The sequence below is a fragment of the Mycteria americana genome, chromosome 2 (assembly GCF_035582795.1).
Source record: "Mycteria americana isolate JAX WOST 10 ecotype Jacksonville Zoo and Gardens chromosome 2, USCA_MyAme_1.0, whole genome shotgun sequence".
NCBI lineage: Eukaryota > Metazoa > Chordata > Aves > Ciconiiformes > Ciconiidae > Mycteria > Mycteria americana.
Window position 1 is genome coordinate 29,094,543 of NC_134366.1, and position 27,107 is coordinate 29,121,649.

Consider the following 27,107-nt stretch of genomic DNA (forward strand, 5'->3'; position numbering starts at 1 on the left):
TTTCTCCCTCTCTGTTCTTCTCCCTCTCTGTTCTTTTCTCTTCCTTTGGAAGACATTTAAAGGACATGCAGACTACTTGTCTCTCCTCCAGACAAAATCCTCTCTCTCATGGTATAAAATGTAGTTGTCTCTCCCACTGGGAGTTCCTATTGCTATAGTCACTCTTATTTAATCCTTTTTCTTTTCTTTCTGCTTAATTATGTTAAGCTTCAAAACAAATAAGACTTGCTCTGACCTCAGAGTTAGAGGTCACAGCACTGAAGTGTTAAAAGAAAATCTTTTCTAGAGCCCAGGCATTCAGAACTTCAGTAAAGTACTAGGAAGGCATGTCTAGTGCAGCAGCAAGGGAGGACACAAAGTAAGGTGATTTGTTATTGCCTCACAAAAGACTAAGCATTTTGCTCTACTGCCGCATCCTTTTTTTTACATCCCAGCCCTTCCATTATTCCCCGTGTTTCTTAGCACAGACAAGAAAGGGTTGTTGAAAGAGCTGTTGGCCATACAGTGCACATTGCAGGCATGGCATATGGCATACCAATGGCTCTATTGTCAGTAGGCCCAAGACCACAGAGGAATGAAACATTGCTGACTTTAACTGAATAGTGGTCTTGGCTAATGAGAAGGAATCCAGTGTAATTTATTCTCTCGTCCTGGGGGGGGTGGGGGGGTGGGTGGGAAACAAACCATGAAACCAAAGAACTATTACACTTTTTTAACGACTTGCAGAGTAAGAAACCAAAATTAGTAGTCTGATAGTCTGATACTGGTTCTATAACATAAAGTGGAATAATTCTCTAGAGTTTTTAGAGCCATAGTGGTGGAACTAATTTAAATTCTGGTTCTTTTTCATACAGTAAGAAAGATTAGGTGTCAGCTGAATTAGCATTTAAACTAACCGTTGTAGTCAGTATAGCAGGATTAACTGCAAATTACAATCTTCAGTTCACTTTTTCATTGTAATTTGCCCATTGTGAGATTTTGCCCGGTTCAATAGATGTTTTGTTTAATACAAACAAGATCCTTTTCATCTAGAATACAGCTAAATTCTGCTGTAAGAGAGATGGTTAGCTGGTATAAAGTTGTAACAGCTAAATCCATGCTTGAACATATGTAACAGACTTAAAATACATTGGAATGTATTTTTTAGCTGAAATAACTGGACATAATTCTAATAAAGTTATTTTGACACGCATCAGTTGTGCTGCTTTAGTCTTTTAAAGCACTGTATTTAATTTTGTGATTTGCGTCTGGAAGACATCAAAAGCGTCCAGTGAAATGTGCTTAAATGCACATATATGCTCTCCTAAATACAATTAAGAACAATAGAGGAAGAAGAATAACAACTGTTGAAGACTGCATGAGGATCTTTTTTTTTTTAAAGAAAATTAGATGGTCTTTGGTCTATAAAAGACTGAGAAACTATTCTAAAACATATGACTGCAGCTGCTCTTTCCCATCACTAGGTCGAGCTGTTACCTCAAAATGAGAAACCATCACCCTGCCAGTATTGTTGTTACCAGAAATAGAGGTGTAGAACAACTACAACAAAGGTCTGCAATGAAATAACTAGACCGGCAAATGTAACACTTTGTAGTGTGGAAAATAAACAACGGCACTATCACATACACTAAGCCAATTATTTTATGTGATAGAAAAATTTAATAGTGAAAATAACTTTCTCATGGAAGTACACACTAAAATAGAGCTCACTTCGCAGTATGTACTGGTGTCTTACTAATTCTGTTAAATCAAGCAGTATTGAACCCTTCAAATGATCACCTTGTTTCTTCATTATAGCTACTTACTCTGCTTTTTTCCTAGGAATTAATTCTGAATTCTGTACAGAGGTAAACTTCTGTTGTTACTGCTATCATATAAACAGTAAAACGGAATGTCTCTCCTCCCTATTTATTCCTAGCTAGAACAACAGACTTTGTAAAAATAGCTTTGTGTCTTTACATATAAAGAGAAGAAAGAGAATTCTTCCTGATTAGAGAAAGAGAAGAAAACCAATTCTAAAGGAACTCAAAATGCAGGATCAATTCAAAAGGATTAAAAGAATTAAACAATTAAAGATTGCAAAGTAGAAGAAGAGTTGGTTCTGCATGCTAATTCTTACTGAACAATACCTCATCTCTTATCACAGATGCCAGATAGTAATGTGGGTATTTCTACTAATTTAACAGGATAATTTCCAATATTAATTCCAACATTTTTATTAAGCTTTTTTTTTTCCAAATAAAAGTAAAGAAACATTAGCCAGCTAAAATCTTCTATCTATCTAAACTCTTATAGAAATACAATTATACAAGAATGATACTTTATCGCAGCATTACTTTGGATCTCATTTTAGCCGACAACAATCCCTCTTTGCTTTTGCCAAGAACAGGTACGAGAGAGGCAAAAAAAAGAATTTATCCACAAGTGTTGGCTACACCTCAAGCTGTTCTGAAATGCATCTCTTTTATTAGAGAATTTATTATTTTATTATTATTGTAGGATTTGACAGAGAAAATATTTGCACTTGCCCTGGCTAACTTTTAAGTTGCGTGCATATGTAAAATAAACGGAAATATATTTGTCTATACAGAAATATATCAGTAACAAGAATAGAGAGAGATGTATTTTTCTTAAGTGCTTAAAGTAGGTTTTGCGAGGCCATTTCTATAAATAAATCAGGGCCAGAAAGTAAATTCAAGTATGGGAGGCTGACTAATTATTAGCGCACACGTCGGTGTGATTTATGTCCATGCCAAGTAGCATTCCTTGAGAAAATCTCTGGGCAAGGTTTACCACAGGAGTGACACTTGCCAACAGCTATTTCTAAAGAGCAATATGGACAAGACTGAGGTTTCAGTCCATCCACAGTGCAGCCCCTAAGGGAATCCCAGCAGACTTCCTAACCCGTCAGTGCTCCTGCATGCCTTCCCACCACGTCCCACAGCGCTGAAAAAGGAGGCTGAGGGGAGACCTTATCACTCTCTACAACTACCTGAAAGGAGATTGTAGCGAGGTGGGGGTCGGTCTCTTCTCCCAGGTAACAAGTGATAGGACGAGAGGAAATGGCCTCAAGTTGCACCAGGGGAGGTTTAGATTGGATATTAGGAAATTTTACTTCACCGAGAGGGTTATCAAGCACTGGAACAGGCTGCCCAGGGAAGTGGTTGAGTCGCCATCCCTGGAGGTATTTAAAAGACGTTTGGATGAGGTGCTTAGGGACATGGTATAGTGGTGGTCTTGGTAGTGTTAGGTTTATGGTTGGACTCGATGATTTTAAAGGTCTTTTCCAACCTATACGATTCTGTGATTCTGTGTGAAAAAGTGCCATTTTCTGTTTCATGATAGGAAAATCTCATTCTGGTGAGCTGCAACACAGCCCTCAACTTACTTTGAATTGAAAAATTGTAAAATAATTATGTCGAAGAATGGTCCCTGGCACTGTTTCATCCATAGAAATACGGATGTAGTCCAGAGCACTCTGAAGTAGGCTTTGGGGCAGGTCTGTAAGCAGGATAGAAATGTGGGAAGTACTTTTCTTGCAGAATTTCCAGAAAGATAGCTTATTACATTTTGTCTGATATTTCCAATCAAAATACAAAGTGTGCTGGTTTTGGCTGGGGTAGAGTTAATTTTCTTCACAGTAGCTAGTATAGGGCTATGTTTTGGATTTGTGCTGGAAACAGTGTTGATAACACAGGGATGTTTTCGTCACTGCTGAGCAGCGCTCACACAGAGTCAAGGCCTTTTCTGCTTCTCAGCCCACCCCACCAGCGAGTAGGCTGGGGGGGCACAAGCGGTTGGGAGGGGACACGGCTGGGACAGCCGACCCCAGCTGACCAAAGGGCTATTCCATACCATATGGCGTCATGCTCAGCACATAAAGCTGGGGGAAGAAGAAGGAAGGGAGGACGTTCGGAGTGATGGCGTTTGTCTTCCCAAGTAACCATTACGCGTGATGGAGCCCTGCTTTCCTGGAGATGGCTGAACACCTGCCTGCCCATGGGAAGGAGTGAATGAATTCCTTGTTTTGCTTTGCTTGGGTGTGCGGCTTTTGCTTTACCTATGAAACTGTCTTTATCTCAGCCCACGAGTTTTCTCACTTTTACCCTTCCGATTCTCTCCCCCATCCCACCAGGGGGAGTGAGCAAGCGGCTGGGTGGGGCTTAGTTGCTGGCTGGGGTTAAACCACGACAAAAGGCATTTAATATTCTTTAATTTCGGTAATGAACAAAAGCCCTTTACTTCAAATTGTTTTAAAGTGTTCTTTAAAATATTACATTTTTAGCAAGATCCAGTGATTAATTTCTTATTCTGCCACTCAAAATATATCACTCAAGTTTTTGGCATGCACTGAACACTAATCTGTAAGTTAACAATGGCTTGTTTTAAGTCAATTATTTGTTGCAAGCAGATCTTATTAACACAAATAGCAGTGTAGAGATTGTACATTGTTTAAATGCAGACAGTACTTCTAACTTCACAGATCAGTAATGCGTATTATTACATGCCAATTCCACTATTGTTTGTGCAAGAAATACAGTGAGTAAAGTTCCGTATCATAACAGGATGTCAGACTTTCAGCCAACTGGTGTTCTTTCAGGTAAAAGGAAGGTGAGGTGGTACACTTCAGCACGGAGAACTCCCTTACTTACTATATTATAATCCACTTCATCTCACACAGCAATCAAACATTACAGTGAATAAGGTAAATTAGTTTTACGGCTCTGCATGTGGTTCTGACTGTTCCAGGACACCACAGCACCAAATTAGTGTGTCGTGTCCCAAGTCAGGTGGGCAAAGGTGTGGTGGTAAATTGAAACTCCATTCACTTTCCTAAAGGCCTTTGTTCTGCTCTAGGAATTAGGGTAGGCATGGATAATACTCGTACTTGATCTGGTCCATTGTGCCTGCAACTACAATTTGTGGGTTCACAAGCTGACACAAAATGGGTAATAGGTTCTTCAGAGAAGAATGGCTTCACTGAATCTGAACAGCCAAGTTAGCGGGGGTTTGTGTAAATAATATTAAGCAAATAAGGCACTACATTTAATCTGGCTGTTTGACCAAATAGGAGTGAACAGAGAACACAAAAGTAGCTTTCAGTCAAAATATATGGAAATTACTCAATATATATTTTCATGGTCTTGCTGACGATCCATAAAAGTAATGGCATAAACAGAGTCAAGATAAGAAATTTACAATTGAACAAAATGTTAAGAAAACAAAATAGTTATGAATGGAAGTATGTAGAATTTGATATGGTAAAGCTGGCTCCTTGTCAGCCATTAGCATGTAGAAAGCTGCTTACAGAAGGAAATCACAGTTTCACTGCAGATATTTCTTAGATATCCAACTAAATATTTAAATGTTATGTGTGTAGTCGATGACTTGCCAAATCGCAAAGCCTCACAACAGCTGTAGCATTTTACCTTCCACCTTAACTTTGTGTCAGCTTTCTTCTTTAGAAACCTGTATTCTCAGACTCCTGTGCATGGAAATGAAGAGTTGAGAGCAGTAGCTGATCTGTGAGTGGGCTTTTATGGTGGGCACACACTCTGGAGCGCTCTCCAGGGGGCTTAGGGGTGAAGATACCCAGGCCAGGTAGTTCACAAAGACTTACCTAGCAATGAGTAAAGGGATTAAGGGCCTGCTACCCTGCTTTTGCCCTGCACCTTTTGGAAGCATGCAGGAAGCAGTCTTTACGTTGCATATGGCTAACCCTCCTAGGCAGGGAAAGACCTCATTCTTTTGTATATACTTACATGAAGACCAAATTGATTTATTTCCTTTTAAATTAAATTGCTAAAAATTTAATTCCCCTCTCATGTGTTCCCAGTTCCCAGAAGTGATGTGAATCTCATTGCCATATTACCATGATACCAGTGTGTCCCCCATCAATGCTGGGCTTTCTCAGTACCAGAGGAGAGTCTCCCATAGAAGTAGCACATTTATATAGAAAGGGACTGTGGTCAAGCAGATCTGCACACCCTGCAAGCAAGAGAGCACCAGGCCTGCTCCCCCTTTCCGACCCAGAGCAAGAGAATGGTTTTTCCCTCTACGTAGCCACCCAGAGGCAGTTTGTTATGCAAAGCAGTGCTGCACAGCAGAAGGTGTGGAAGTGTGTTTGCCACCACTGCACAAGCAGGACAGCTCCTTGGAGGGGTACATTCCCTTACTCTGGACTGCCAGAGATTGCTCATCTATCCTCAAGTAAAAAAAAACCTGCTTGCATGTGTGGTATGCAAATGTCAGCATAAAATGTTAAACAGGCTTTACAATGTGGCCAAACGAATCACATTTGTTAAAGCAAACACTGTGTACACCAGTATTAATAAGCAAGCCGTAACTGACTTTTGTTAAATTACAGTACCTTCCACCTTCTCTCTCTTTGAAATTTTCCTTTCAAACTAGCCTAACAGAGTGAAATGGCTCAATGAACATGTCAGTATGAAAATGAGTAGCACTTCATGCATACATATACATGTATGTAATATACATGGGCCACAGTCCCTGACAGTAGAACTGCCATGATGCAAGACCAGGCTTTAGAGCTTGCCAAGCAAAATGAAGTCTTACATTCAGCTCAATCGTACTGCATTATCTGTAATATGAGATATTTTGAAAACTTCATTTAATCTATTCCAGAATTTTAAGGCATGCCCTGGACATGGGTGGACAGAACTCCTATCAAAATTTGGGGGTGGGGGGAAGGAAATGAGAAGACAGACACCAGCCTTTGCAATTTCCATTGTCTTTGTTATTGTTTATAGTTTAATTTCTTAATGCCAAACACTCAAATTTCCCTCCTACAAGTGTGCTCACCTCACTGCTGCCCTTTCTTCTATGATGAAACTAGCTCAAGGAGATACCATTCACCAAGTTGCTTGTAATTTTTATTTTAAGGGGGCAGCAAAGTGTGGGATGGGGCAGGAATGAGAAACTATGACCTGGAACCACATGGGACATGGGAGCTTCTTAAACCAGTACAAAAGCCAGCATCTCCTGAATGACCGGTCATCCAGAGAAAACTAATTAAAATCAGAAGAGGAAAGGGCCCACCCCCGAGGGGGTAATTGGTTTGGAGGCGAGGCAGAAAGCGAACACACAGCTCTACAGCCATGCAGAGGCAAAGCTGTGGTTTGGACTGAACCCCTGGACAGGCTGGAGGAAGGACTGAGAACCATGGGGAGGGAAGATGCCCCGAGGGAAGGTGCCCCGCTGGACCTGTTGTTCACGAACAGAGAAGGACTTGTGAGCCATGTGATGGTTGGAGGCTGTCTTGGGCAGAGCGATCACGAAATGATAGAGTTTTTGATACGTGGAGAAGCGGCGAGGGGGGTCAGCAAAACTGCCACCTTAGACTTCCGGAGGGCGGACTTTGGCCTGTTTAGGAGACTGGTCGAGAGAGTCCCCTGGGAGGCAGCCCTTATGGGCAAAGGAGTCCAGGAAGGCTGGACATTCTTTAAGGAGGAAGTCCTAAAGGCACAAGAGCGGGCTGTCCCCAGGTGCCGAAAGACGAGCCGGCGGGGAAGAAGACCGGCCTGGCTGAACAGAGAGCTCTGGCTTGAACTCAGGAAAAAGAGGAGAGTCTATGACCTCTGGAAGAAGGGGCAGGCAACTCAGGAGGACTACAAAGGTGTAGCGAGGCTGTGCAGGGAGAAAATTAGAAGGGCCAAAGCTGAGCTAGAGCTCAATCTGGCTGCTGCTGTAAAATACAATAAAAAACACTTCTTCAAATACATTAGCAGCAAAAGGAGAGCTAAGGAGAATCTCCAGCCCCTAGTAGACGGGGGAGGGAACACAGTGACCAAGGATGAGGAAAAGGCTGAGGTACTTAATGCCTTCTTTGCCTCAGTCTTTAATAGCAGGGCCGACTGTTCTCTGGGTACCTTGCCCCTGGAGTTGGAAGATAGGGACGGGGACCAGAATGGAGCCTCCATAATCCAGGGGGAAATGGTTAGTGACCTGCTGCACCACTTAGACACTCACAAGTCTATGGGGCCTGATGAGATCCACCCGAGAGTACTGAAGGAACTGGCAGAAGTGCTCACCAAGCCCCTTTCCATCATTTACCAGCAGTCCTGGCTAACTGGGGAAGTCCCTGCTGACTGGAGATTAGCTAATGTGACGCCCATCTTCAAGAAGGGCCGGAAGGAGGACCCAGGGAACTACAGGCCTGTCAGCCTGACCTCGGTACCGGGGAAGCTGATGGAGCAGATCATCCTGAGTGCCATCACACGGCATGTAGAGAATAACCAAGGGATCAAGCCCAGCCAGCATGGGTTCAGGAAAGGCAGGTCCTGCTTGACCAACCTGATCTCCTTCTACAACAAGGTGACTCACCTAGTAGATGAGGGAAAGGCTGTGGATGTTGTCTATCTAGACTTCAGTAAAGCCTTTGACACGGTTTCCCACAGCATTCTCCTGGAGAAACTGGCTGCTCATGGCTTGGAGGGGTGTACTCTTTGCTGGGTAAAGAACTGGCTGGATGGCCGGGCCCAGAGAGTGGTGGTGAATGGAGTTAAATCCAGCTGGCAGCCAGTCACAAGTGGTGTTCCCCAGGGCTCTGTGTTGGGGCCAGTCCTGTTTAATATCTTTATCAATGATCTGGACGAAGGGATCGAGTGCACCCTCAGTAAGTTTGCAGATGACACCAAGTTGTGCGGGAGCGTTGATCTGCTTGAGGGTAGGAAGGCTCTAGAGGGACCTGGACAGGCTGGATTGATGGGCCAAGGTCAATTGTATGAGGTTTAACAAGGCCAAGTGCAAGGTCCTGCACTTGGCTCACAACAACCCCATGCAACACTACAGGCTTGGGGAAGAGTGGCTGGAAAGCTGCCTGGCAGAGAAGGACCTGGGGGTGTTGGTTGACAGCCGCCTGAATATGAGCCAGCCGTGTGCCCAGGTGGCCAAGAAAGCCAATGGCATCCTGACTTGTATCAAAAATAGCGTGGCCAGCAGGACTAGGGAAGTGATCGTGCCCCGTACTCGGCACTGGTGAGGCCGCACCTCGAATGCTGTGTTCAGTTCTGGGCCCGTCACTACAAGAGAGACCTTGAGGTGCTGGAGCCTGTGCAGAGAAGGGCAAGGAAGCTGGTGAAGGGTCTGGAGCACAAGTCTTATGAGGAGCAGCTGAGGGAACTGAGGTTGTTTAGCCTGGAGAAAAGGAGGCTGAGGGGAGACCTTATTGCTCTCTACAGCTACCTGAAAGGAGGTTGTAGAGAGGTGGGGGTCAGTCTCTTCTCCCAGGTAACAAGTGATAGGACAAGAGGAAATGGCCTCAAGTTGAGCCAGGGGAGGTTTAGACTGGATATTAGGAAATTTTACTTCACTGAAAGGGTTATCAAGCATTGGAACAGGCTGCCCAGGGAAGTGGTTGAGTCGCCATCCCTGGAGGTATTTAAAGGACGTTTGGATGAGGTGCTTAGGGACATGGTATAGTGGTGGTCTTGGTAGTGTTAGGTTTACGGTTGGACTTGATGATCTTAAAGGTCTTTTCCAACCTATACGATTCTGTGATTCTGTAGAGATATGGCAGGCCGTCAAGAGCAGTGTGCACAGTGACCTCCATTTACAGAAACACGAGTGGCCCTCTGCATGGACCAGTTCTTGTTTGCACAGACCTGCACCCCAGTCTTTTTCAAAAAAAGAAAAAAAAAGTAAAACCTCTACCTATTAACTGCAAAGCTCCATTAACTACCCACTGTTTGCAAAATGCTATCCTTCGGTTACATTGTAATGTAAAACACCTTTTAAATCTATACTCCCTCTTCATATTTAGTAGATTTTTCCTAAGGAAAGGTATCAAGAGAGAAACGTCACAGATGTTAAAAAGGTAGGCAGCATTAGCCCAGGGAGATAAGGAATGATTTCAGAGGGCTCAGTTACCTAGCAACGTCCCTTGCAGTTGCCTAATGGTATTTTGGAAGTGCAGAGGCTCCAGACCGGCTGAAGTGAAGGGAATGAGGGGCTGGAAAGCGGCGGAGCTCCGCAGCCCAGCCTGAGCACACGACACAGCTGCTTCCAGGCAAGACCAGGCAGACAAGAAGAGCAAGGTAACGCGATAAAAGGGTGGAGGGACAGCCCTGCCCAGGGCATTGCTTTCCTAAACGCGTCTGAAAAGGCGGCGAAAGAGGCACCACCGCCAAAATACCTCACCACTTACAAGCCTTTAAGTGGTCAAGGGGAGGTGACGCCCTTCGCTCTCCCGTCTCTCCCTTGCCCTCGCGTGCTCTCCCCTTTCCGCCCTGGGCCCTTTTCTCACCCACAAGCCTCAAAGCCCTGACCAAGCCACCAAGCACGGCAGGCGAGCCGGCCCCCGCCCTCACGCTGCAGCCCCGGCCCGCGGCACCCTTCACCCACCGTCGCCGCGCCGGCGGCCTCCCCACGCGAGAGGCGCGGGCTCTACTCGCGGCCTGGCGCGACGACGTGGCCGCGCTCCCGGCGGACAGGCGGAGGGGACACGAAAGGACGGACTCCCGCCCCCACGCGTGACTCCCGCGCGGGGGGCAGCGCGGCCGGGGACGCCGCCGTCCTCCCGCGCCCCCCACCGGCGGCGGCCGCGCGCGCCCACGAACGTGAGGGGATGGCGAGCCGCCGCGCGGCGGCAAGGGTTAAATGCGCGTCCCGCGGCCGGCCACGCCCCCCGGCGCTCGCCACCCAATGAGCAGGCGGCGAGGCGGTGCTGCCCTCCTCGCGCTCCGGGGGCGCGCAGCGCGGGGCAGCGGGATGGTGCCGGCGGCGGCGGCGCGTGGCGGCGGGTCTGGCGGCGGCCTCTCCTGCGCGCGGCCAACGGCTGCCTGCGGGCCGCGCGGCTGAGCGCGCGCTGGGCCTCCGCCGGCCGACGAGGTGAGGGGGCGGGCGAGCGAGCGGGCGGGCCGCGGTGGCGAGCGGCGCTGAGGGGGCAGTGGCGGCGGCCACGGGCCCCGGGCCGTCGTTGGGGGGAGGGCGGCGGGCAGGGCCCTGAAGGCAGCGCCCCGTCTGGGGAGGCGACGTGAAGGAAGGTGCCGCCCTGCGGTGACGGGGCGGGAGGAGGTGGTCGGGGCCGTGCGTGTCATCCCGGCGGCGGCGAGGAGGGTGCCCGCAGGAGCCGCGGTTGCGGGGACAGCAGGTGCCTGGCTGCCCGCCTGGGAAGGAGAGGCTCCGAAGGAGGGGTCTCCTTGGAAGACAGCGAGTCTCTCGGGGCCCCAACGGAGGGAGCGAGGTGCCTTCCGAGGGGGCGAATTGCTCGCTGCTCCCCACCCATCCGCCTTCTGCTTCTTGTAACGGGGACTTCCTGGACTGACGTCGCAGTTCCCTGTAGTAAGAGCTAGGTTAGTAGAGATGTAGAAAGCCACGCTTTGGACGTGGTAACTTGTTGCTGAAAGAGGGACTCAGCGTTTGGAATGAGGAAGGAGATTACCAAGATCTTTCTTCCCGCTCACCTGTGCTGTAGATTGTTACGCATCTTGTTGCAATGCTGTTATTGTCCACCTGTACCTAAATACCTTGCTTTTGTTGTCTATATTTTTGGATAGAACAACCAAGAGTCTTTGATGGAAAAATGTTCCTCTCCAAAGAAATGCTTATAATGTTAGATTTAAAAAAAAAAAAAACCAAAGTATTTTTGAAAGTGAAAAATATAATCTGTGCTTAGTTGGTAGGAAACTGCAGCAGTTCACAGTAATCCTTGATGCAGGCAACATTAGCAAATTACAACTGTTTTGCATGTAGCTTCATTTTAGAAGCATATGAATATGTATGCATAAAGCTTCTAGAAATAATGGGACATAGTGAGCAGAAGACCTGTCTTGGACATTGCACAGCTAACTACGTTTTCTACATTTTGACTTTAATTATCCTGATGTGTTGCTCAACTCTTAAGGACATGGTAGTAGAGATCAGTTTCATAGCTGATTATGCAGCCCTCAATGGACAGTTACATGCTGGGGCCTCAGAGGTTCCCCCTCACTTCCTAAGGAACAGATACAAGGAAGAGCAGGCTGTGTGTGTAGGCTTGCCATGTTTCTCATTATGAGAAATAATGAATTCTCATTATTTCTCATAATCCTAAAGAGATTATGGTGGGATGAAACATATATAAAAATATCTAGAGTTATGTCCCACATTCTGTAAATTTCAAAATCCCAGACTTGGTGGGTTTTTTGTTGAATGTGTTTCCTCTTGAAACAAGTTCAAAAAATTACATGGTCTGAATTTGCTTAAAAGTATTAGTTTTAAAGGTGGTCTTTTTTGGTTTTTGAGGGGTGGGGATAGGGCAAGCTCCCAGTATCATATATTCCTATTGTATGGGGATTCCCTAAGTTTGCTTTGGCTTAGGAAGGTGACCTTAACCCTTGTTGGAACAGCTAGCAGAGTGAGAACAGTATTTTAGATTAATGTGTTAAAAGGCTCATCACCAGGACCACACAGAGGCACAGTGGGGGCACGGGGCACCCCGTTAATCTAATCGGAGGAAGCAGCCCCTAGTTCTGTCACTGGAGAGCCATCAGCCCCGATGCCCAGGTGTGACACGCATCAAGATAAGTCAACAGAAAGGCTCTCTGGAACAGCTTACAAGATTGAGGGGGCTAACTGCCTACAGAGTATGGGAGATATTATGGGATGCAGGAGAAGAGCATCTTGTGACTGTACAAAACTTGTTATGGGATGTTTAGGGGAGGGACTAAAGAGAGGGAACAAGGTGGTTTGAGGAGGAACGAGTATGGGAAAATAGAAGGATAAGGGAATAAAGGGCCTGGTCAATTGTAAACAAGTGGCTGGTCAGCATGTTTGGCCATGTCCTGTGCCAGATTACCACAGCCTGTCCTCTTTTGTCATCAAGCTCCATTTCTAACTGTTTTCTTGGATGAGAGGACCCTCTGCTATATTCATGTGTGCATACTGAGGTCTATGTGCCAGCAACTGGAGTGGTATTGTAAGTTATAGGGACTTCTGTGTCTGGTGTGCCAGCAACTGGAGAGACTAGAGTGAGTGAGGGTCTAAGTGTCAGCAACCAGAGTGGAGACTGTAAGTCATAGAGGCTTGTGTGTCTGGAGTGCCAGTAACTGCAGAGACCGGAGTGCATGCATATTGTCTTGGCAAGTATGCCAGTGTGTGGTTGCTAGTGAATATCATGCCAGGCTAGCCAGTGAGTAGGATAAGAGGCTTGGGAGCCAGGTTTTGAGGCAGCTGTAAGTGTGGAAGAGGTACTAGTGAGATCAGAGGGTCTTCAGTTTGCAATATGAGAGTCCAGGAGGTCCAAGCCGGCTACTGGGGGGACTGTAAGATCTGGGGGTTGTTTTGCATGTGTGTGTCTGAGCGAGACAACTGGAGACAAGAGGATCCCAGGGCCAGTTACTGAGTGGACTGAGTGTCTAAGGCCATTTACTGCGGGATCATGATATGCCTGTGGGAAGCTGCATGTGCATCTGCGTGAGGAGGTCTGTACCAGCAACTGGAGCAGGGCTCTGGGGAGGCTGAGGATTCAGGGTTGGTTCCTGGATAGACTGAGTGTCTGAGGCCAGTTACTGGAGGGATCCACATTGTATGTATGTGTGTATTCCCCGCTAACAGACTCTTGTCCTGGTCAGCTAGGGAGAGGAGCAGCATAAGGCCAGACCATGTTTGTGTTTGTATGAACACTGTTTTTAGCTGTGTTGATCTGTATGGTCAGCCATGTGTATATGCATGTTTGCATGTGCAAGTAGGGGAATAAATCCTCAGCCTTGTCACTGGCTGGACCTGGGGACATGGAGTTGCAGCAGCCTTGTCTCCATTGGGCTGCCAGGTTCAGCAGCCCCTACACAGAAAAATTACTTTTTCCTCTAAGTTTGAAGACACAGAAATAGTTGACTTACAAAAGTTAAATTTGGAGCCAAATCTACAATGACTGTTAAGTTGTGATAGAATTTTAAAACATTTGTTAGTCTGTTTGATGTGGATAAGGCTACCTACATGAATATCTAAATAGATATATTTGTTTAAGCTGCCATGATAGAGCAGCGGAGCATAAATTAAATTTAAACCTGGGCTTTTGTTGTAGGTATCTTTTAAAATAGTGTCTGTGTTTTAACTCAAGAGAAGTAAAAATAGAAATAGGAATAAAAATGAGGATCTTTTAGTGACCTGGCAGGTTTTGCACTTACCTTTTCCCTCTCTGTATGTCATAGAATCATAGCATCACAGAATGGTTTGGATTGGAAGGGACCTTTAAAGATCATCTAGTCCAACCCCTTGCCATAAGCAGGGACATCTTTCACTAGATCAGGTTGATCAAAGCCTCGTCCAACCTGACCTTGAACACTTAAGTGTTTTGCATGTCTTGCCCCTGAATAAATCCCTGTATAGAAAAGAATGTCAACAAAGAGTTTGAGTGAGGATGCTTATCATAATAAGAACTGACCTTCCTTTTAGACATTTTCTGGTTCTAGTCTAATGCTATAGTATTCAGTTATTTTTGGTGGCAAGTTAAAAGACTCTACTTATGTAAAATATCAAGATAATACAAAAAAATGAAGATTTCTGTCCTGTTTACTGTTGGAGTTTATAAATATATGGATACACACACAATATATAGTGGTCCGGTCTGTTGATATAAAATTGATAGAACGATGAGCAGATAATTTTATATTGAAAACTGTAACTAGAGGCATTTCATATCAAATATGAAGTACAGCTTCAGCATCTGTCCCTACCTGCTCCCAGAAATCCTCTTTGCTTGTGTAATACTGCCAAATCAACTTCTGACTTCCAAATGTGATGAATGCACTTTTTTCTCTTTTAACATTTCCAATACACTTAAAGTTTTTTTTCTACATAATTTAACATAATTCCATAGTTTAATAAGCAGCAGTTATTTTCAAGTGATTTTCTTTTTTTCTCTGCAAGCAAGAATAATTTTAACAGCTGTTAGAGCAGATAACTGGAATTGTATGGCAAAGAGACACCTAATATTGAAAAGTGGAACAATGGAGACCTTTTTCTTCTAGAAAGTGCTGTAGCTACACTGTGTGCATGCATGGATTTTTATTTTTTTCCCCTTTTAATATGCTGAAGGAAGGCATTGTTTTATCTGGCCCTCTCCCTTTGTGTACTGCAAATTTTGAGGGGACTTTGTGGTGATAGATGGGGAAAGTGAAAACAAACAAACAAAATTTTAGTACAGTGGATGTTTTTCAGTGTCATAGGCTGCTTGTGTGTATAGGCTTTTCCTTAAGTGTTTTGGGTTTTTGCCCTTTTTTTTTTTTTTGGAAGGCACCTGATCTAAGTCCTCATGTTTTCTTCCCAAGTTAGTGGTATATAAGACGATAGAAATAAAGCTGGAAACAAAGTCATTTTTTCATGGCCTGGGTCACAAATGATAGTACAGTCAATTTTATACTTTAAGATGTGATATCTAAAGGCAATTGTTGGTCTCCACCAAGATGTAGTACTGAATTGAGGGAAGACAACATATGATTAAAAAATTGTATAATGTGCCTTTTCGTATTAAAGAACTACAGCTCCTTATAAACCATAGTTATAATTGTGTGAATTTTATAAAACCTTTAAGTTTCTTGATTTTTGTTTTGTGCTTCAAGTTGTGTTTCCAGTTTTCTTTCCTTTTTCTAGCAGTGTGGAAAGAAAAGCATATCACATGTTAGAGCTGCTTCACTCTCAAATGATCTAGATCTGCATGTGTGCAGTCAATCGGATGATTTCTGAAAGTGTCAGCCTAACAATACACGCACTTGCTTTCTGTCCTCTCTGCTTTCCCTTCAGAAGAGTGCTCAGACAGACAGAAAACTGGTATTTGGAGGGCGTGTTGCTGCAAAGTGATTCATGCAGCTTGCTTGGGGACAGTCTTTTTCCAATAGACTCTGCACAGCCAATGAGAGAAGTGGGTGCAGGCTAAATGAGTTGTTTTGGTGGCTGCAGCTCTTTTCTGATCGATGGTTTTCATCGATGCTCTGTACATACCATAATTTTCTTTTTTTGGCTCCCTAACTAAATTGGGTTCTGCCCATTGACATTAAGGATGATCCTAATGGAGGAAACATCATCAACTTGTTTGTAAGGCACTGGCTTGAATCCAGTATGTATTTAACAGTCAATGTTTTTTTAGTTTAGTCATGAATTATTAGAAAATATCTCAACCCTTTGCAAAGATGAAAAGGCCTCAGGTCTCAACAGCCTGAAGTTGGTTTGCAAGTGTTTAATATATAAAAATTCACACTTGTTTTGGATGTATAAAGCTCACTGTATGCAGGTGTAGGTGCTGGTTTTGTTTAATTTTATAAAAATGGTCAGCCAAGTCCTTTTGTTTTTGAGGAGCAAGGGTGAAGTGAAGGGGTTTTTTATTACCGAAATACAAGGTTTTGGATGTGTAGAAGTGGCTTTGAGGCTGACGTGTTTTCTTCTCCGCTTCCTCCAGATGGCTTTTAAAAATGGGTGTTTCTGTATAAGAATTCAGATGTCTTCCTCTTTCTTCTGAAACTCTATCCTCAGTACTTCCTAAAAGTGGAAGGAGAACTGCCCTACTCTGAGAGTAGATTTGCTTTTATAACTCTTCAAAATCTGCTTGTGTTTTGACAACTGTTAAAGAATTCCTGTAATATACTTATTCCTGGAGTTTAAGTACATCTCATGACCTTGTATCTTGACCTGTAGATTGCCTTTGATCATCACCTTTTAGCTTCGTAAAAGACTTATTTAAAGTGCAGATTTCTTGGGAAGAAGAGAATAAAGTAGTGAACATATATTACAATTTTATAATTAAGATATTGCACTTTGAATGTATACATTCTTGTATAAATATTGTATAAATATAATGAATTTTTTGTACATACAGTCATTATTGTGATTTATGACTGTCCTTTATAATTTTAAGGTAAAGAACATATGGTTGGGAGGCCTTTTGCACTAACTTTATCAATATTTGTACAATTTTATATGAATATTTGCATTGCTCTTGTACTTAAACTTCCGTGCAAGTCCAGGGGAGCTGAATCTGAGCCAGAACTGAGATCTTTACTTCCAGAGATTTAGTCCTTGATTTCTTCCTATAGTTTTAGATTCAATTTCTGTGTTAAGCAGCTTCAAGCCTAATGTATTTTTCATTTGTTTTTGACAGTGTATTACCTTCAGGAGATGGCCTCTTCTAAGTCTTTGATGAACCTTCTAACCTTCACTTTTGGATCAGCAATAGGATTTTTTGTATGCTATCTTCTGTTTAGCATTATACTAGAAGAACAGGTTAAGATCCAGCCTCATATCCTTCACAATGATCCACATGGTCAACACTCAGCAGATACCGATAACAATCAGCTGCAAGGACAAATGAATTTCAATGCAGACTCTGGACAGCATAAAGGTATTTTGTTATGCCTGACTAATTATATAATATGCCCCCTTTTCATGCATTGCAAAATGTTGCTTTCTTCACTGCCAAGAATTTGTATGAATCCTTTTCATTCATTTTCTCCATGTTCAGGTTACATCTAAATAACTTTGTTCTCCTGAGGTCCCCTGAATGGTGGTTTTCTTTCTTTACGTTTTTATTCCAGTAGTGATTTTTTTCCTTAGAGCCCAACCATTTGTCCAGCTCCTGTATCCAGACTTGTTTGGAGCAGGAACTTCTCAAATGAACTATTGACATCAAATGGTGGTTTTGCTAAGCAGATATATTTGCTAGCATTGTAGAGGTGGCTGAATTGCTTTTTAGCTTTAAGAAGCTAATTTTGGGCCACTTCTAACTTTTTATCTAGCCTCTCAGATAAAGCTGAAAAAAAAAGAAATTGACTTTTTGACATGATTAGTAAAACTTGGAATTGGGGCAGGGCGGGGGGGCAGAGGGGGGGTCACTGTGGACATTGTTTGCCAAGCTGATTATGCAGCAGTCCAAACACAGATTGCTGTTCGCAGTCAAAACTAGAGAAATTCTGTTGCACTCTTTTTTTTTTTTTTTTTTTTTTTTTTTTTTTTTCAGAGAAGGTAGACCCTTCTAATATTTCAAGCATACTTTTAAATTTGACACATCTGATTAAATGAGTTCATTCTAAATCCTAAATACAGATAATGTCAGAGTTGGGGCAGTTTGGATGGGAAAAATGCACTATAATGCATTTGCTGAAGATGCTAACAAGTAATTTGCTATTTAAATGTATTTAAACTGCAAACTTTGTAAGAAAGTTTGTGAGTGTTTCACATGTAATTGTAGAAAATTGTTACAAAGAAGTCTGATCTGTTGTGGCCTAAAGTGTAAGCAGGAATATTTTAGGACCAGTTATGCAGATCTCACTCTCCATGGAATATTCTTTTACATCAGTTGAAATCACTCTGTATGTATCAAGTGAAAATGTTTCTTTGAGGGAAATTAATGCTTTGGCAGCTTGGAAAACATTATATTACACACCTCAAATAACTGTATCTATTTATTCTGTTGGATTGCCTACAAATAAAAACATTTTAGCACAACAATAATACTAGTTTCATAGTATCCTAACTTACTTAATCTGATTTTTTTACAAATAGGATTTAACTTGATTTGGTGATAAATTCTTTCTGGCTTACCATCTGCTTTTTCCTTCAAAAATATGTTGCTGTTAGAAACATTTATTAGGTTTTGTTAGTTAACATGAATATATATAACAAAGCTTATTAGCTTTTTGACCTGTGTTGTAATCATTAAGTTGTGTTCATTGTGAAGGGCAAAAATATTCAGATTTTAAATTTTCATTAGTCTTCCAATACAATAAAAAAGTTGCCTCTGAACAGTTTTTGTGTACAAATCAAAGTTTTTTAAAGTCACACTTCCCTGAGCAGATACCCATTTTGATATGGCTGTTATGCTCGCCTTTATCCTGTGAAGTTGAAGGAGCTTTAAGAATTTTAGTTTCTTGGTTTTGGGAGTCTTGTTTGTTTTTTTCCTAAATCTGACATTAATTTCGTTAACTGGTACATTTGGAAGCAAATGTCTCTTCTCTCTCTGCATGTCTTTTCTGGTCTAGAAACAGAATGTCGGGGGGGAGGTTGCTCTTACGTTTGTTTTGCAATCAAGTCTAATATTGTTTTGGAACTTTCCTCTTTTTTTAGATGAGAATAAAAATATTGCAGAGGGACTCTATCAGAAGGTGAAAATACTGTGTTGGGTCATGACTGGACCTCAAAATCTAGAAAAGAAAGCCAAGCATGTTAAGGCCACTTGGGCCCAACGTTGTAATAAAATACTTTTTATGAGCTCTGAGGAAAATAAAGACTTCCCAACTGTGGGCCTAGAAACCAAAGAAGGCAGGGACCAGCTGTACTGGAAGACTATTAAAGCTTTTCAATATGTATATGACCATTATTTTGATGATGCTGATTGGTTTATGAAAGCAGATGATGATACATATGTTATATTGGACAATTTGAGATGGCTTCTTTCAAAATACAGTCCTGAACAACCAATATACTTTGGAAGAAGGTTTAAGCCTTATGTGAAGCAGGGCTACATGAGTGGAGGAGCAGGATATGTTCTAAGCAAAGAAGCTCTGAAGAGATTTGTTGCTGCATTTAAAACAAACAAATGCTCTCACAGTTCCTCTATCGAAGACCTAGCACTAGGAAAATGCATGGAGATCATTAATGTGGAAGCAGGAGATTCTAGGGATACAAGTGGTAGAGAAACCTTTCATCCCTTTGTTCCAGAACATCACTTAATCAGAGGATACCTACCAAAAACATTCTGGTACTGGAATTATAATTATTATCCTGCTGTAGAGGTAAGTCATTAGGAACCTGGTACCCATTTTATCAAGTACATCTTATGGTGCGTATGAATGTGTATGATGTGTGAATTAGTAGTTTAATAACATCTCAATATATTTTAGAAAAGAAGATTTGTTGTGATCCTGTGATACACCTGTGTGTAGCTGTGTTAAATACACTAGTCATCAACTAAAAGTTGATGCTAAGAACTTAACATTCCAGAAGAGCTAGTGAATCTTAAATTATTATTGCTGATTTGCTATGTTCTGTGCACAGCAAAAAATGATTCAACCTTTTTGACACGTTTGTCTAGTGTCACCACAGCTACCTTCCTTGCAAAGTTATTGTTCAGTTTTGTTCCCTCATATCTTTCACACAGTGTCCCTAGCTTCTCCTGCAGCCAGCCAACTACCAGCATGCAGTGAGATGAGTGGGGTTCATTCCAAGCTGTGTGTGCTGGCTGTACAGAGCCGGGTCAAACAGTATGGCTTAGTTACATTAAAGCCTAGTGAAAGGGAAGGTGGTGCTGAAGCACCTTTATCTTCTGCCCAACAGCAAACTTTGCATAAAATCTGTAGAAATAGAAGTAATTTTGAGACTTGCTCATGATTGTAGTTGGTTAACATTAGCTAAGAGATTCCCAAGTTATTGGAGGGGCTGGTGAGTAGTGGTATGCGTGACTGTACTGCCTGCTACTCTTTTTCCCTTCAAATGGAGATGTGCTGCAATATACTTCTCTTATCACTGATAACTGTGTGTAGTGTTACCTGGCTTGAACACTGGTATGTGCCCTGCCCTCACTTTTTTGTTGAAGGTTGTTAAAATATACATGTAAGTGAATTCCATTGAACATCAGCAACAAAAATAGCATTTACAAGCTGAAACATTCTTACTGCAAGAACTTCAGATTGTCCTTTGTGTTCCACATCTGAAATCTCCAGTTAAAAAAAAAAAAAGGAAAAAAAAAGGCGAGGGGAGGAGCAGGGTGCTACTTGAAATTAAAGCGATCTGAAGGTATTCTGCATTGTAAACTTTGATGATCATATAATCTGTGATGTGGCTGCTTCTTTAGGATTATAATCTCACTTTTAAAGGTATTATTTTTCAGCAAGCTTTGAGATCAGCATAAGTGGCCAAAATCAAGGGTAGGATGTGGGATTTTTTAGACAGTAAAGCTGGAAAAAAACCCAAAAAAGTCTAGTTCTTCAGTAGACTCTTTTCATTGTAAAGCATCTATTTTTATACTTGTATTGAGCGGCTAGAACATTTCTGAAGCTTAAAACAGCTACAATACTGTATTTAGTGTGTCAGGATGCAGCAGCTTTGGCTATGGTTGCAGTTCCTGGGTGGCTGAGCTGTGGACAGTTACCTCCGTAACTGACGCAGTGGTGGTGAGGATCCATAATGGAAATCACTTGTTTGATCCTGTCCTATCATATTTGTGTTTGGATAGAGACTCCTTCGTCTGGTATCAAAACCAAGCTATATTGGTCAAACTTAGTAAGTATAGAATAACAATTATGTAACAATTGTTCTCTTCAGTGTCTTTAAATGTTGAATCTTAGTTCCAATTAGAGATGGCATATTAGCAGCTCGGCAATCAAATCTGATGCCCTGCCCCAACTGTCTTCCAGAAAAGCACTCTGAGAGCTGAATTTGAACTAGGAAAAACAAGTTGTAACAAATGTGTTAACAATGATCTTTTAGCTCTTAAAAATGCTTGATAATATCAATGAAATTAATAAACTAAAAAAAAAAAAAAATTCCAAAATTACTTGTTTCAACTTTATGTAGGAAGTTAGATACTGAAAATTTTGCCAAAATGTATAATGTGTGAAGACATACACACAGAGGTGTGTGCGTGCACACACACATTTGGCTTACATACTCTGGATGGATGCTGCCATGAATAACGAGCATGTATTGTTTCATATATAAATGCAATGCATTTAGACCTACTTGCTGTGTCTTGGTTTTGTTTAAACACCAACATAAAAAAAGAAGAATGGAAAAGCAAAAAACCTCTGACATTAACGAGGGCAGCTAGTTTTTTCACTGTGTTGATTACAGAAGCAAAAGACTTGTCCAACTTTATTTTGGAAAGATGCTTTGGCAGATATGTCTGATATATTTTGCTTGCTTAACATTAAGTTTTGAAGTATATGAATGACTGATGATGGTGAATTTCTTACCATGAAGTCAAGTATGTGTTTGAATTCTTCCTGGATCTTTAATCCAGGGCATGCTTTGCAATTCCTGCTGATTATTTTGACTTGTTTTGTATTTTAGGGTCCCGGATGCTGCTCCGATCTAGCAGTTTCATTCCACTACGTTGATTCCGTGACTATGTATCATTTGGAATATTTGATTTATCATCTCCGTCCATATGGGTATTTGTATCGGTACAATCCTGATATGGCAAAGAATCCAGAAGAGCAGAGCAAAAATGAAGCACTGGAGGATAATCAAAAGCTAAAGCAAAAAATTTCTGAGAATTAATTGGACTTTGAAGAAAACTAAAAGAAGCCGATATAATGAGTAAGAGTCTCCTCAAACTCCTGCAGGAAGCTTGTGGACTACAGTTACTCATGGCGATTCTTAATTCAAAAATCATGTTGGCAGTACTTCCTGTCACTGTCTGTGTACAACAGAGTCCAGTGCTGGCTCTGACTGTGTGGGATAGTGTGACCTTGCAGCCCTGCTCATGAAGATTTGGGGCCCTAAAGCTGTGAAATAGGAGGTTGTTCTGGTACACTAATATCTGGAAAAAGTTGTATAAAAAACATAGTGGACGGGTTCAAAGATAATCATACAGTATTTCTGTTCCTTCTTCTGTTCTCCTCTATTTCCTTCCAGATGTTCTGTTAGGTTGGTTCTAATATTAGAAATTGGATGCTGCACAGTCAAATACTTCATGGTGGCTTTCTCTAGTTTTCTCAATATCTTGAAGTTACTGTATGTACCTTGCCCTATAAGGAAGGGAGAGGCGTGGAAAGAGTCTAAAGTCTGCTTTCCCTTAATGACAGACTGGTGGTTATTGGCAGAGATCCACCCAAAAGATTAATCTGAATTGTTTCAGAAGTGGAATTCACTGCTATGAATTATTTTTAAAATGTTTAAGTCTCTATTGTATAAAACAATATGAAGTTGGATCACTACTGTTATAGGGAGAAATCCAGAAATAGTTACTATTGTTTAAATTGCTGAGGTGATGCAAGCTGCTTACATATTTGCCTGTGGCTTTTTTTTATATTAACTTATCCTATTGGTTGAATGGATATAAAAATTCATCTCAGAATTTCTCCGCATAAGATAAGGTAGATGCATTTTGAAATAGCAGTCTCTCTTCCATCACACCTTCCATGTAAACCAGAAAGAATAGTATCTTAGCAAAGTTACAATGGCATCATAGTAACTTGGTTTCAGCCAGTATTAGAATTAGTTTGTTTCCATATAATTTTCACATCACTATATTTTGAGATTGTGGAGTTACTTTATTCATTAAAATTTTACAAACAAGTCTTATTTTAAAACTGCAGCAAAGCTGATTTGACTGCTTCCCTACACATCTAGTTTATTTGGCTAAAGTACTTAATTTCACTTTTCTGAACATTGTTTTTTTTCCACTTTTAAAATTTCTTCTGTATCTGCTTCTTGTTACCTTTTTCAGAGCAATGAGTTAACTGATCCTTATTTCACTCTTTTTGAAGCTGAAGTATATAGTTATTCAAGTAAGCCAGCCTGAATGCAGGAATCTTTCAAAGTGCATTAACTTTCTCCACTACTTTTTGAGTATCTCTGCCTCTTAACTGAAAACACTTTCTTGTTTTAATTTGTTTTAATTACTGAAAAATTTTCAGAGGCCAAGCCTATGTTTTACATAGTCAACGTAAAACTTTCTGGTTTTCTCTTTTTCAAATTGAGTGAATAGCAGTATGGGGGATGGGGTTAAGCTTGATGTGTAGTGTGTCTTTATTTCACACTTGAACAAAAGTTTCTTCATCTGTTTGTCACTTTTCACCTTCATCATATTGATGAATTTGGACATAACCTAATTACCTCCAGTCATTGTTTTGGAAAGGGCACATACTGGTAGCAGACAGCCTTATTTACTACTGCTGTCCTTCAGGATGTTCCTGGAAGAGGATGTTACCATAAAGTACTGGAATTTTTTTTCCAAAGATAGTTCTTGTACAGATTGGGGTTCTATCTGTTGTTAAACAGTAAAGAGTCATGACTTCCTTTCTGACCATTGCTCTGCAGCATGATGGCAATTACTGAAATATCTCATGGAGTTGAAATATTACATACATCTTCTCTGCCTGAGTATAGGCTGGGTTCATAAAGTATTACTTAAACGAATAGTTCCTGCAGGGTTAAATCTATTGGTCGTTTATGAGCAAGACTGCCTCTGAAGTACTGAAAGGGACATGAGCTTTATTTTATGTTAATTGACTTAAGTAGGAAATTATAACTGTATTTGTTTAAAAAAGGAAAAAGTCTCCAGTTTGCTCTAGTCAGAGGGATGCTTGTCCAGAGGAGAATGGATGGTACCATGCTGAGAAGTGCTTCCTTCTGTGAGCTAAATGCTTATCCCATGTGCAACACACACCAATAATATTGTGAAATCCATATGGTATTGATAACTCCAGTAGCATTGTTCAAACATGCAGTTAAAATTTTCTGGAATACTTAAGGAAGTTATAAAGTGAAATCAGGATCCCAACTTAATCTCTTTGTAAATTCAGCCCATGTAGAAGATCTGCTGAACTACTGTACTGTTCCTTTATTACTGCTTTCTTCTTCAGTTCATCCATGGGGATTTAAAGATTTTCTTCTGCAACAGGCAGAACAAATTTTGCATATTTTCTGCAGATTTGTGTCCTATGTTTGCCCTGTGCTGCCCTGTGAAGTAACATCATTTTCTCTTCACGTTCCTTACTATCCTGTCTTTGGGTTTTCAGTTCCATCATGCATAAGTCTCAGGTGGACCAGAGGAAGCAGGTAGTGAGATGTTTGAGCTCCACACAGGTTGGTTACTGAGGTCGCAAGTCAAACCAGCCATGGCTGAGCTCACAGTGAAGCCTTTTCTCAGCAGCAGTTCTAATTCTTGTCGTCTGCCCAGCTGTGGCTTGTGGGTTTAGCAGAGTGGGGCAGGAAGGTCCCTTTCCACAAAACATGCAGGCCCTCAGAGGGAATGGAGCAATAAAGGAACAAGTTCCATTTCTTGAGGGAATAAGGCTAAGAACATACTACCTTGTGATAAATAGGTGGCCTATCTGGAGAAATAAGAGTAGCCTTTTCTTCAAACATCTATTCTTGCTTTGTTTTAAAGTGTCCTTGCTCTTAGGCCTCTGAATCTATTTATTTTGCCTTTCTAGCAGCACTACAAAGAAATTTTTTTTTCCTTCCAGACAAGCTAGAAAAGTATCGGGTTTTACATTCTGTGATTATAACAGAGGACTGTTGTTCTCTGAATTGTATTGCCATAACAATGAGCTGATACCTCTGAAATAATTGGTTTGTATCTCACTCCCTTCAAAAGCTTCAGTAGACAAGGTTGGAATGTGAACAGTTAGTATAATTTTCATGTACAATATTACACTACTGTTAGTAGTTTGTTATTTCACTCTCAGGTCTTTGTGCTTTGAGAAAGTATTTATTGAGCTTGAGTATTTCTGCAGCCCAAGGAGGCTACTGTATTTCAGGTGGAAAGACCTTTCTGAAGCACAGCAACATAGGCTCTCTTAGGCTATACCGATTATTGCTCTGTGGTTTTGTTTTGTTTCTAAAAATGTTTCTTAATCTTATAAAACCTAAAAGCTTCCATTGGCACTGTAGTGATTTAAATGACCCATCTAAAATTTTTGAACTAGTTTTCTTGAAATTACAAGGCAGCAGTTGCTTGCACTTGGATGCGGGAATGTCACTTAGTGTAACAGAATAACATTTTAACCTTTTGTTAAGTGTTTTTTAGTTCAGAAGGAATGAGAATGCCAAGAAGTTACCTTCTGATCACTGTTCTTAATCAGAGGATGGTACTAATCTTTGTTTGCAGAAAAAGACCGATTTTAATCTTCTTTCATTCCCAATTAATTTTTTCAGCCTATATTGGTCTTATTGAAGAGGTTAAACACTGGTGATGTTAGCACCATCTCTCATTTTGCGGAAGCTCTTTTCCCAGTACCTTTTACCTTTAAGGACATTTTCTTTGTTTTGCTTTGGTGGGGGTATATATTAAAAATCATTTTTTCTTCACACGTTGCCATTTGTTCTGTTACGCTTCCAGAAGTATAAATTTTAGTGAGCAGCTGATAGACCTCTTATAAACAGTTTGCTATCTGAGCAGGGTGTTTTATCTTTGTATGATGGAAAAGCGTGGGTTATTTCTCTGATGTACCTGCTACTGATGTTGATAGTGCACGCGCAGATGAAAATAGATCCCTCAATACCGAACCACTTGGAAAGGCAATTTTGTCCTTTTTCTGTCAAAAAAACGTCTGTGGAACTCCAAAAGTGTAATCTGCTTTGTTTTACCATATTGTATTTAAAATACTCCACAAATGTTACTAATGCTCTAAAAGAATTGAATATTGCTGCTGGACAGTATGCTCCACTTAAAACCTGTGAATGTTTCACTTTGCAATTATAGGTAGTCGTGTCCCTAATGGCCGGTATAAGTTGGTGACTTGTCTGGAATGATCACCATAAGGATTTGTTTCTTAAATACTTCTTCGAAGTGCCTTTGACCAATTTTTAGCATCAAAATTAAGTTGAGAATCAAATAAATAAGTTATCTCATACACAGTGCATGTCTGTCTTCATTTCCCCCTCCTGTATGCTAGTAGAGTAGCATAGCAGCACCATTTGGTCTCATAAAAGCATTCTTACTTTTTTTTCTTGGGGTGGGTACAGGAAAGTCAAAAAGTTTCACACTTGCTAGGTTTTGTTATTATATTTATGCTATTAACAAGTAGAAAGCTACCTTGAAAACAAAGATGGTATTTTTTTTAAGTGTAAAATTAATCATAAGTGCTAGTACTAGATTCACATAAGCAGGCTGTTGTTTCTGCATTGTCCTGATTTTTCAGTGTCTCCACCTTGTCACAGAGTCCTGAGTGAACTGGCTATAGCTGATACCTCAAAGATAAAGCAAAACTGTTCAACATTAACCACCTTTTTTTTAAAGGATTTATTCTTTCAGTGTGGAAAAAAAACCAACCCCAAACCAGTTAAGATTTAAATGTTGTGCTTTCTAACCTAGCTTTCTGCTATTCATGCAGAATAATATCCAGCACTAAAGAATATTCCACTTATGCAGCTGGGAAGTGTCTTTAGGTGCGAAATGTTGGTTGTTGGACATGGTAGGCACAAGCACAGTACAGCTGTGTTTCATTACC

The 27,107-nt window shown here is 41.4% G+C and overlaps 1 protein-coding gene across 2 annotated transcripts; it reads left to right on the top strand.

Annotated features, from left to right (window-relative positions):
• The first annotated feature begins 9,923 nt into the window (after nucleotides 1-9,923).
• On the top strand, nucleotides 9,924-26,493 carry C1GALT1 (core 1 synthase, glycoprotein-N-acetylgalactosamine 3-beta-galactosyltransferase 1). 2 transcript variants are annotated; one of them, XM_075492867.1, is made up of 4 exons: nucleotides 9,924-10,055; nucleotides 17,093-17,332; nucleotides 19,054-19,721; nucleotides 21,997-26,493. In XM_075492867.1, the coding sequence occupies exons 2-4, from the start codon at nucleotides 17,110-17,112 to the stop codon at nucleotides 22,204-22,206; spliced, it is 1,101 nt and encodes a 366-aa protein (XP_075348982.1). In that variant the 5' UTR covers nucleotides 9,924-10,055; nucleotides 17,093-17,109; the 3' UTR covers nucleotides 22,207-26,493. The 2 variants fall into 2 exon arrangements, with proteins under 2 accessions (XP_075348982.1, XP_075348983.1); XM_075492868.1 differs by lacking the exon at nucleotides 9,924-10,055 and adding an exon at nucleotides 10,701-10,848.
• Nucleotides 26,494-27,107: the final 614 nt, after the last annotated feature.